An 11,626-nucleotide genomic window follows, 5' to 3' on the forward strand; every position below is an offset into this window, starting at 1 on the left:
TTGGGACTCCAGAGTGCGTTGCAACCCCATTTTACTGGGGTCACCAGGGCTGGCTTAGACTTTCTGAAGCCTAGGGCTGAATCCGAAGCCCGGGGCTGAATCCAAAGCCCAAGGACTTCAGCCCTGAGTGCTGGGGCTCAGATTACAGGCCCCCTGCCTGGGGCTGGAGGCTTTGGCTTTGGCCCCCCACCTGGGGTGGTGGGGCTTGGGTGGGCTCAAGCTTTGGTTCCTCCTCCTGGGGTCATGTAGTAGTTGATTTGCAGATCTGACAAAACGCAAAGAAGGTACCAAAGTGAGATTTCTAAAAATAGGTACTGCACGCGACCCAAGGTTTAAGAATCTGAAGTGCCTTCCAAAATCTGAGAGGGACGAGGTGTGGAGCATGCTTTTAGAAGTCTTAAAAGAGCAACACTCTGATGCAGAAACTACAGAACCTGAACCACCAAAATCTTCTGCTGGGGGCATCTGACTCAGATAATGAAAATGAACATGCGTCAATCTGCGCTGCTTTGGATTGTTAACGAGCGGAACCCGTCATCAGCATGGACGCATGTCTCCGGGAATGGTGGTTGAAGCATGAAGGTACATATGAGTCTTTAGCACATCTAGCAAGGAAATATCTTGCGACGCCAGCTACAGCAGTGCCATGAGAACACCTGTTCTCACTTTTGGGTGACGTAAACAAGAACCGGGCAGCATTATCTCCTGCAAATGTAAACAAACGTGTTTGTCTGAGCGATTGGCTGAACAAGAAGTAGGACTGAGTGGATTTGCAGGCTCTAAAATTTTACATTGTTTTATTTTTGAATGCAGGTTTTTTTGTACATAATTCTACATTTGCCAGTTCAACTTTCATGATAAAGAGATTGCCCTACAGTACTTGTATCAGGTGAATTGAAAAATACTATTTCATTTGTTCTTTTACAGTGCAAATACTTGTAATCAAAAATAAATATAAAGTGAGCACTGTACACTTTGTATTCTGTGTTGTAATTGAAATGAATATTTTTGAAAATGTAGAAAACATTCAAAAATATTTAAATAAATGGTATTCTATTATTGTTTAATCTTGCGATTAATAATGATGTTTTTAATTGTGCGATTAATAATGATGATGTTTTTAATTGCGCAGTTAATCACAATTAATTTTTTTAATCGCTTGACGGCCCTACTTTTGACACAGTCCCACTTCACATTCTCAGAGCCAAACTACAGAAATATGGTCTAGATGAAATGACTATAAAGATGGGTGCACAAATGGTTGAAAGACTGTGCTCAAAAAGTAGTTAACAATGGTTTGCTGTTAGACTGGGAGGCCTATCTAGAGTGGTTCTGCAGAGGTTAGCCCTGGGTTCGGTACTCGTCAATATTTTCATTAATAACTTGAATAATGGAGCAGAGAGCATGCTTATAAAATTTGTGGATGACTCCAAGCTGGGATGGGTTGCACGTAATTTGAAGGACAGGCTTAGAATTCAAAACAACCTTGACAAATAGGAGAGTTGGTCTGAAATCATCAAGATGAAATTCAGTAAAGGCAAGTGCAAAGTACTAAACTTAGAAAGGAAAAATCAAATGCACCATTACAACATGGGGAATAATTGGTTAGGTGGTAGCACTGATGAAAAGGAGATGGGGGTTGGAGTGAATCATAAATCATGAGCCAGCAATGTGATGAAGTTGCAAAAAAGGCTATCATTCTGGGGTGTATTAACAGGAGTGTCATAGGTAACACATGGGACGGAATTGTTCTGCTCTACTCAGCTCTGGTGAGGCCTCAGCTGAAGTGTTGTGTCCAATTCTGGGTGCTGCACTTTAGGAAAGATGTGGACAAACTGGAGAGAGTCCAGAGAACAACAAACATGATAAAACATTTAGAAAGCCTAATGTATGAGGAAAATTTATAAAAACTGGACATGTTTAGTCTTGAGAAAAGACTGAGGAGGGACCCGATAATGGTCTTCAGATATGTTAAGGGCTGTTATAAAGAGGACTGTGATCAATTGCTCTCCATGTCCGTTGAGGGCAGGACAAGAAGTAATCAGCTTAGTCTACAGCAAGGGAGATTTAGGTTAGATATTAGGAAAAACTTTCTAACTCTAAGGGTAGTTAAGTTCTGGAACAGGCTTCCAAGAGAGTTTGTGGAATCCCCGTCATTGGAAGTTTTTAAGAACCAGTAGGACAGCCACCTGTCAGGAATAGTCTAGGTTTACTTGGTCTCGCCTGAGTGCAGGGGGCTAGACTGGATGACCTCTTGAGGTCCCTTCCAACCCTACATTTCTGTCATTCAATGATTTGTGACTATGCCGCTTCCTCTGACCCAATCTGCAGAGGGAGGTGAAAGGTGTCAGCTGTCACTTCTCACTGGGGGTAGGGGGGTTCGTCCATAGAAGAAGCAGAGGGTGTAATGTTCGCTGTTTAGCTGGGTGACAAGCGTGACACAAAAATAACTCCCTTTCTGAGGTGCTGAATGGGTGCCATGGGAAGTAAATGTGCTAGTAAGGGATTGAGAACAGCCACTTTCCCTTCCTTGCAGAGCTGTCTAAGTGCAGTGTTGGAGCCTTTCATCATGGGCAGACAAACCCCAGCCATATCTGAAAATCAAATGTTAGTCTATGCTGTGATAAAGGGGAGCAAGTCCAATCCAACACCCACAGCATGCCCTGTAACTAACCCATTAGGACTGTGCTATCTGAGAGCCTTCAGGGTTCACAAAAACCTCCTGCAAATATTTTTTTCTTGTAGGTGAGAATCAAAGTTTGACCCATGCTGTCCTGGACTAGATTATCTCATGAGCTCTCCCTCTGATGTAATATTAATGTACTATGAGTCTATATTTACTGCGGAAAACATTACCAATGTTTACACTGACCCTACTGATTTTGCAATCAGGGTCACGACAATTGCTAAGATAAATAAAGACCTATTTGCACACGTTTTCTGTGACTAACCAAGGTGAGTGACGCTTAGAGGAGGTAGTGCCCAGAAGCACTGGGATTCTGAAACGAGCTGCACTACAGATAGCTCCTGTATCGGGAGCGCTGCAAGAGAACCCAGCCAAACCTCTGCTGGCATGACTGAAACGCCAGCCCCAGGAAACAACAGACGCACAGTGGCCTTGTGGGGAATTTCACAGTGAGGGAGATATTGAGGCCTGTCCTATGCAGCATCATTAACAACCTCAGGGCTGAACTGTGTCATGTAGTATAGCTCAGTGTTGGGGCACTGCAGAGCAGCTGTGCCCCAGCCACAGCTCAGGGAGGCAGAATTACCCTGCTGCAGCTGCTGCTGTGCCAGTCCTGCCCTGGGGTCTTGTCGTGTCAGGCACTGCAGCGGTCTGGTGTTTGTATGGGCTGTAAAGGGGGAGTAGGCTCCTTGACCCATTCCCCTCACTGTTCAGTGGCCTTGTGAGAATAGCAGATGACAGGGGTCATTTGGCAGAGCCCCAGTATCTCCAACTCTGCAGCCTAGTAACAACTGAGCCACATCTGCAAGCAGTGGGATTTTGGCGTCTCTTGCACTTTGTGTCATGGGGGAATGTGACCTAGCCTCATGTCTGAGATTAGACACTGATTCCCACTCTGCTTTGGCAACATCATCTTTTCCTGGGAATCTCCACTGGCAACAATGTCACTTTTCTGCCTCCTCCTCCCGGCTCAGGTCTGTCTCCTTCATGGCCCCAAGTAGTGCTTTTTGGGGGGTTGTTGGAGCATAGTGATTCCACGGAGGTGGATGATCATCTGCCAGGTGGGTAGAGATCCCACATTGGTTCCTCCTTGTGCAGACCTAGTCCCATTCATTCCACCTCTCATACAATTGCTATAACATCATTGTGACTGTATTGAACTCATGGCCTAAGAAGACTTCAGACATTGGAAAATTATGGTCTGGATTTTCAGCATCATCAGAATCCTGGAGCTAGGGCCCTTTCTCTAGGTGTCTGTAGATCTCTGGCCGCCAGAGCAGTATCAAAGAGCTGGGATGTCCTTAGTTACGGTGAGGCAGGGTCCCTGGTACGAGCCAGTCCCTGGGATAAGCATGCACACGCCTATCTCTGTGCTCCACAGCTCCCACTCGCTGTAGTTTGGAGCACAGTGGAACCTGTCAGCAGTCACATACACCTATGCAAATTACAGCACTTGTGACCAAGTAGTGTTTTCTTCAGAAAACTTCTTAATCCCAGGCTTGACAGAGAACCGATCCTTCTTGGGTCAGGTGCCAAGAGCCAGGAATATATCCCAGGTGGGTTATTGAAGTCCCATTGAGAACATCAGTAAGTTGTATGTGCTATGGAGCAACGGACAGTGTTATTTAGAGATCCAAAACAATGCGATGGTACACAGCACAGTTTCAGGCATAATAAATACATCAGTAGATGTGCAGGTATTATTAGACATTCTGAGCACTCCTGCCGTGGCATTATTTTATTATCAACCTTAGTGTTTTGACAGCATAGTGTTGTGGCAGGGCAGGACTGTGTGGACTGTGACTCAGAAGGGCTGAGTTCTAATCCCACTCCTGACACTGCAGTGCTATGTGGCCTTGAACCCTGCCTATTCCCCTTTCTGTCCAGCTTGTCTCTTTTGATTGTAATTTCTGGGGCAGGGACTCAGGGACTGCCTCTTGCAATGAAGCCCCGATCTTGCTTGGGGCCTCTAGATGCTACTGTTACACAAATAATTAATAAGAGTAATTGGGACAGTTCGTTTCTTAGGCCTTGTCTACACAGGGTTTCAGCCACTCGTGGAGCAGCCCAGTGCTTAGCCCCAGTGTAGAGGTGATTATATCAGTACAGTGCAGGTTCACCAGTTCACCTTACCCTTAGGCTCTGCCCCAGTGCCTTTCTCCCTGCCCCTTGGCAGTTAGGCTGAACTAGCAGAGATTCCCCTGCCAGGGGTCCTCAGGACCCCTACATGGAGCTCAGCAGAAAAAACAATTGAGCTCCACACAGTGTATTGTCTTTTCCTGGTAAGCTCTGCAGGGCTTGAGGGGGAGCAATGTGCTCCTCCACAGCCCACTCACTGTTCCCTCTGTCCTGCCCACTCTCTGCCCCCTCCTTGTGAGTGGACAAAGAGCTGTGGAGTTCCCCCTTGGGACTTAAGGGTAGGAACTTAGAATGGGACACCTCCATGCACAGGATGATGGGGAAGAGGATCTGGGTGGTTTTACTGGAAACTGGCTGAAACATCAAAAGCACCTATGGGTATGTCTACACTTGGAGCTGGGAGTGTGCTTCCCATCTGAAGGAGGCATACGCGTGCAAGCTGTCATCAAGCTAGTGTGCTAAAGATAGAATGTAGCTGTGGCAGTGTGAGCTGCACGATGGGCCAGCTGCCCCAAGGACAAGCCTGTAAATGCTTTAGGGCAGCAGTTCTCAAACTGTGGGGTAGGCCTTCCAAGGGAGGTGCGGGAATATGTCAAGGGAGGCGTGAACTGTTTGCCTTTTTTTTTAAGAGCTCTGGCTGTCATCCCTGGTGGGTGGGCTCATGCAGAAAGGCTGTGCACACCAGGGAAGCGGGGAGAAAGGGGACAGCCAGAGTCCCACCACTTAGGTTTAGGTTCTCCTCACCTGGCCCAACCCTCACCGGGAGGCAGCCCAGTCTCAGGTTCTCCTTCCCCCCACTTCCCCAATCCCTCACTTGGAGGCAGCAGGGTTCTGCGTGTCAACCGCAGGGTGGCAGAAGCAGTACAGAAGTAAGGGTGGTAATGGGGCACTAAGTCTGCTGTGAAAAGGATATTGACAAATACCACTTTTCACATTGCCACCCTTACTTCTGTGCTGCTGCTAGCATGGCGGTGCCTTCAGAGCTGGGCACCCAGCAAGCAACCGCTGCTCTCCACTCTGCCTGGGTATATGCACTGGGGGGAGCGGGGTGGCGTAAATGACTACAGACACACAGAAGGGGGAACCCGATCAAAAAAGTTTGACAACCACTGCTTTAGGGTATCGGCTCCTTTTATAGCCTGCTGAGAAGACTGGCAGCAGTGACCATTTTTGCTATATACACAGAAACTTGTCACCTTCCACAGGCAGGCAGCATTTGCATTTATTTTGTTTCTGTTATTCCTCCTCAGGCCACTCGCTCGGGCGGGACCCTAGTTCTGGTGGGGCTGGGGCCAGAGATGGTCCACGTCCCCATCGTGAATGCTGCTGTGCGGGAGGTGGATATCAAGGGGATATTTCGCTATTGCAATACGTGAGTATTGATCAGGGTGCACTGGCATGCCAACAGACTACTCCATTGTCCATGAAGGAATTAATTCCTCCACAAGGAAGGAAGAAATGGAAGACCCTGTAATGTCCCCCCTCTAATCGCTCCTTCTCAGGACAATGTAAATGTCCCTGTTGCAGAGCGGGGTCCCTGTCAGACCATCAGCCGCACTCCTCCTGCATCATGCATCGTGGAGACTGGCTGGCTTTCCAAGTGACACTGCAACATTTTAGGAAAACTGGCAAATGTGTGCAATGCAAACCTGCTCCCACTTCAACACAGGAATGGTGGGGATGGGTGAGGAGGTGGGAGCCAGGCAATGGGTGAGGTGGGGGAATAGGCAATGGGGGTTGGATGGGAAGATGGGGGCCAGGAGATGGGTAAGGAGTTGGAGGATGGGTAGGGAGGTGGGGCTGGAGGCTAGATGGGGGCCAGCAGATGGGGGATGAGGTGGGAGCTGGATGATAGGGAATCAGTGAGGGATGGGTGAGGAGGGGGTTGTGTGGAGAGGTCGGGGCTGGGAGATGTATGGGGAAGTGGCCAGTGCATGGGCAGTGGGAGCTGGGCGATAGAGAATCAGTGAGGAGGTGGTGGCCAAGGGATCGGTGGGGAGGTGGGCAATGTGGGATAGACAGGGATGGGTGGGGAGCTGGACACTGGGAGATAGGGGATGAATGGGCATGTTGAGGTGGGTAGATGAGGGCCAGAAGTTGGGTGAATAGGTGGGGAGATGGTGTGGTGGTGAGGAAATGGGGGATGGGCAATGGAGGATTGGTGGCAGGTGTCCGTGAGGCAATCTCTGTAATAAGATATGGTCTGTGTTGGGAAGAAGTTTGAGAGCTCTGCCTTAACGCAGATAGACACAAGTCTCATTATTGGCTACAAAATTATCGAACCCTCTGAAAATCCTGTCGTGTGTGTTTTGATCTCTTGTGGCAGTGAGATATGAACCTGGATTTAACAACCAATCCTGCAGATCCAGAGGGTAAAAATAAGATCCTACTTGTTTTTGTCCTATAACTAGGGCCCTACCAAATTCATGGTCCATTTTGGTCAATTTCACAGTCATAGGATTTTAAAAATAATAAATTTCATGGTTTCAGATATTTAAATCGGAAATTTCACCGTATTATAGTCCTGGGGGTCCTAACCCAACAAGGGGTGGTGGGAAGGGGGGTTGCAAGGCTAGTGCCAGGAGATCATGGTATTACCACCTTTACTTCTGTGCTACTGCCTTCAGAGCTGGGCAGCTGGAGGCAGCTGCTGGCCAGGTGCCCAGCTCTGAAGGCAGCACCACCGCCAGCAGCAATGCAGAAGTAAGGGTGGCAATATCAAACATGCCACCTTCACTTCTGCACTGCTGCTGGCAGCAGTGCAGCCTTCAGAGCTGGACTACCAGACAGCAGACGTGGAGCTTCCTGCAGCCAGGGGACGTTCCCAGAGATGAGTCTGACATGGTCTCAGGAGTGGACCGTGCAGAGGAAAAGGAAGTCCTGTCCATCACCAGCCTGTCCAGGACTAGCCGCTGGAGCCCAGTGCACAGTAGGAGCCCCCAGCTGGGGTGCCCTCAGCCTTGTCCCTTCCTGGCTCCACACCCAGCACTTGGGAGTTAAAGGGGCCTTGGGCTGACACCGTGTGTGGAGGGGAGGGGGGTGGATCACGGCACCCCCTTTGACCACGAGGCCTTGGGTGGTTGTCCACTCGACCACCTATAAAGCCAGTCCTGACCCCACCAAAAATTGATGACCCCCCTAACATGCTACCCTCACTTCTGTGCTGCTGCTGGTGGTGACACTGCCTTCAGAGCTCAGCTCCCGGTCAGCAGCTGCTGCTCTCTGGCCACCCAACTGTGTGAAATCTGATCTCCCCTGCAATAGCCAGATTTCACGGGGGAGATCAGATTTCATGGTCCATGACGCATTTTTCATGGCTGTGAATTTGGTAGGCCCTTACCTATAACAAGCTTGATCCAGTCTTGCTAGTTTGGTGTTTTTTCCCTTAGTCTAGGCTATAGTTTCCCAGCTCTGATCTCTGAGGGTTTGTTCATGGAATTGTCATGTGATTTATGGCAATTTAATTCTGAAAGAATGGCTGAATAAAGAAGACACAGATTTAGACCTCATCTATGCAGTTTTAGGTGCTGTCTATGCTGTAGAAACAGCCATGTTGACGGATGTAGGTCAGTCTCGCAGTGTAGATGGGACTGAGCTGTGCTTTACCCTGTCCCTGGAGCAGGCGAAAACCTTGGTCTTGCTGGTGTGGCAGAGCTGGGTTTAATTTAGATTTAGGTTTGTGTAGATCTTTGGTCTCCAAGTCCATCCTTTTCTTTAGTAGGGACTGATCTCCAGAGATGGTTTCCTATTCTTTATTCTTAGCTACAGCCAGGCTTCCCTGGTAAGCCTGGGGATCTGTTTAATGAGAAGGTTTGTTTCTGTGTTGGTTTTGTTAGATCCCTTCATATCTCTGTCAAATTCTAGCTTTTGCCCAGGCGGAGTTTGAGCTGTAAGCCAATACAAGTGCAATACAACCTGTGGAAGCTACTCTGTGAATTTCCGTACTCCTCTTACCACCAAAGGGGTCAGTAGTGGCCCGCACAAGCAGCTATCTGTGGATACACACCGCTGGCTCCTTAAGTGCATTGAACTCTAAGTGAACCATTTGAGCTAAAAACACAATAGAGATGCCAGAGGTCTCGATTTTACCTAGTAACCAACATGCATAACCAAGGAGGCAGAGCGATAAAGGACCAGCGAGCAGCACAGATTTTTTTTTTCAGACTTCATTTTGCTGTGATTTGAATACACAGTAAAAAGAAAAGGAGTACTAGTGGCACCTTAAAGACTAACCAATTTATTTGAGCATAAGCTTTCGTGAGCTACAGCTCACTTCATTGGATGCATTCAGTGGAAAATACAGTGAGGAGATTTATATACACACAGAACATGAAAAAATGGATGTTATCATACATATTGTAAGGAGAGTGATCACTTAAGATGAGCTATTATCAGCAGGAGAGCGGGGGGGAGAAAACCTTTTGTAGTGATAATCAAGGTGGGCCATTGCCAGCAGTTAATAGGAACGTCTGAGGAACAGTGGGGGGTGGGGGGGAATAAACATGGGGAAATAGTTTCACTTTGTGTAATGACCCATCCACTCCCAGTCTCTATTCAAGCCTAAGTTAATTGTATCCAGTTTGCAAATTAATTCCAATTCAGCAGTCTCTCGTTGGAGTCTGTTTTTGAAGTCTTTTTGTTGTAATATTGCCACCTTTAGGTCTGTAATCGAGTGACCAGAGAGATTGAAGTGTTCTCCGACTGGTTTATGAATGTTATAATTCTTGACATCTGATTTGTGTCCATTTATTCTTTTACGTAGAGACTGTCCAATTTGGCCAATGTACATGGCAGAGGGGCATTGCTGGCATATGATGGCATATATCACATTGGTAGATGTGCAGGTGAACGAGCCTCTGATAGTGTGGCTGATGTGATTAGGCCCTATGATGTTGTCCCCTGAATAGATATGGGGACACAGCTGGCAACGGGCTTTGTTGCAAGGATAGGTTCCTGGGTTAGTGGTTCTGTTGTGTGGTGTGTGGTTGCTGGTGAGTATTTGCTTCAGGTTGGGGGGCTGTCTGTAGGCAAGGACTGGCCTGTCTCCCAAGGTTTGTGAGAGTGATGGGTCGTCCTTCAGGATAGGTTGTAGATCCTTGATGATGCATTGGAGAGGTTTTAGTTGGGGGCTGAAGGTGATGGCTAGTGGTGTTCTGTTGTTATCTTTTTTGGGTCTGTCCTGTAGTAGGTGACTTCTGGGTACTCTTCTGGCTCTGTCTGGTAATAGCTCATCTTAAGTGATCACTCTCCTTACAGTGTGTATGATAACACCTATTTTTTCATGTTCTGTGTGTATATAAATCTCCTCATTGTATTTTCCATTGAATGCATCCGATGAAGTGAGCTGTAGCTCATGAAAGCTTATGCTCAAATAAATTGGTTAGTCTCTAAGGTGCCACTAGTACTCCTTTTCTTTTTGCGAATACAGACTAACACGGCTGCTACTCTGAAACTTGAATACACAGTAACTCCCAATGCTTGTCACTTATTTTGCTGGAGCAGACCACAGCTAGCTGTCCCATGCGAACAGCATGCATAACCATTGGCTCAGTATTACTATACTCACTTCAGAGTCATTGCTTTATACACAAAACCTCATAAACCCTTGGCCAATGCAAGCTCAGTGCTTCCAAACAGACAAAGACTATGGTGGTGTTTTATAGCAAGCAGAGAATCCTAGGACGTAAACGAGCTGCACGCAGAGGGGTCAGTTGAGGCTCCTTTATGGGAATGACATGCAGGACTGGGTTCTAAAGAAATCGCTTCTCGCCTGTTTAGCAATAACTGAGGAAGGCCCCTTCAGACCTGTCATTTCCTGTTTCTGAACATTGTAAGAATGCTGTCTCATATCTGGACAGTTCATGTGCAATTACGCAGATCTGCTGGTCAATATACAAATTCCCCAGACCTAGAGGACTACCCTTTTCTTTCGCTGTTTGTGCTCCCTTCCAGGTGGCCCATGGCGATTTCTATGCTTGCATCCAAGAGAGTGGACATCAAGCCTTTGGTTACACACCGCTTCCCTTTGGAAAAAGCGCTGGAGGCCTTTGAGACAACCAAGAAGGGCTTGGGGGTGAAAGTTATGCTGAAGTGTGACCCCAGTGACCAGAATCCCTGAAGAATGGCACTGCACTCCTCCCCCATTATACTGCCTGTCTTAAAGACGAAGAATGGGCTCTATAGCGAGATGGAAACTGTAATTATAAGTTTATAAGTAGTACGTAGTGTTTGGGGAATAAAGTTATGGTCACCTGTTGTGCGGACAGTGCATTGAAGGAGAAGAGATTATGGGTTAAGGATATTTACAGCCTTATAGCTGCTTAAATGGGGAACTACTATTTGGGAACCAAATTTGGGCCAAAATCCTCCCCTCAGATCTGTACACGAGATCTCGGCTCAGTCTTCTTCCCCTATGAATGCAGCTCACTGAGGATCTGAGAGGAGAACTTTTCTCCTGGAGAGGACCTGTTAGTATTCACCTCTTCACTAATAGACTATACATTCTGAAAACCGTAGATCTCTCTAAGTTGCGTATCAGATAGAGGGCTTCACCCTGCCCACTTGCATTGAAGAACCACCTATGTCACAGCCTGGATTTGAACATGCTGAAGCACTGAATAAGAGTTTCACACACTTGACTCCTGTTAATGGCAATGAAAATTGTGCAGAATAGTGTGTCTGGGCCTCTATTCAAGACTGGGACAGTACTCTCCTGGGCCAAGATTTGTTCTAAGGCGGTGTTGGGGCTGTTCGGTGCTGTCAGACCTGTGTACAATCCCCTGCAAAGCACAGTTGTGGAAT

General features: G+C 47.4%; 1 protein-coding gene across 1 annotated transcript in view; it reads left to right on the forward strand.

The window, feature by feature from the left end:
• SORD (sorbitol dehydrogenase) overlaps positions 1-11,080 on the forward strand; it is a 37,818-nt gene extending 26,738 nt beyond the window's left edge. Inside the window, exons 8-9 of the mRNA XM_074965954.1 lie at positions 6,076-6,197; positions 10,778-11,080. Coding sequence (XP_074822055.1) covers positions 6,076-6,197; positions 10,778-10,943 — 288 coding nt within the window. The 3' untranslated portion in view covers positions 10,944-11,080. The remainder of the gene's footprint in view (positions 1-6,075; positions 6,198-10,777) is intronic.
• Positions 11,081-11,626: the final 546 nt, after the last annotated feature.

The sequence above is a fragment of the Natator depressus genome, chromosome 10 (genome assembly GCF_965152275.1).
Source record: "Natator depressus isolate rNatDep1 chromosome 10, rNatDep2.hap1, whole genome shotgun sequence".
NCBI classification, from domain to species: Eukaryota; Metazoa; Chordata; order Testudines; family Cheloniidae; genus Natator; species Natator depressus.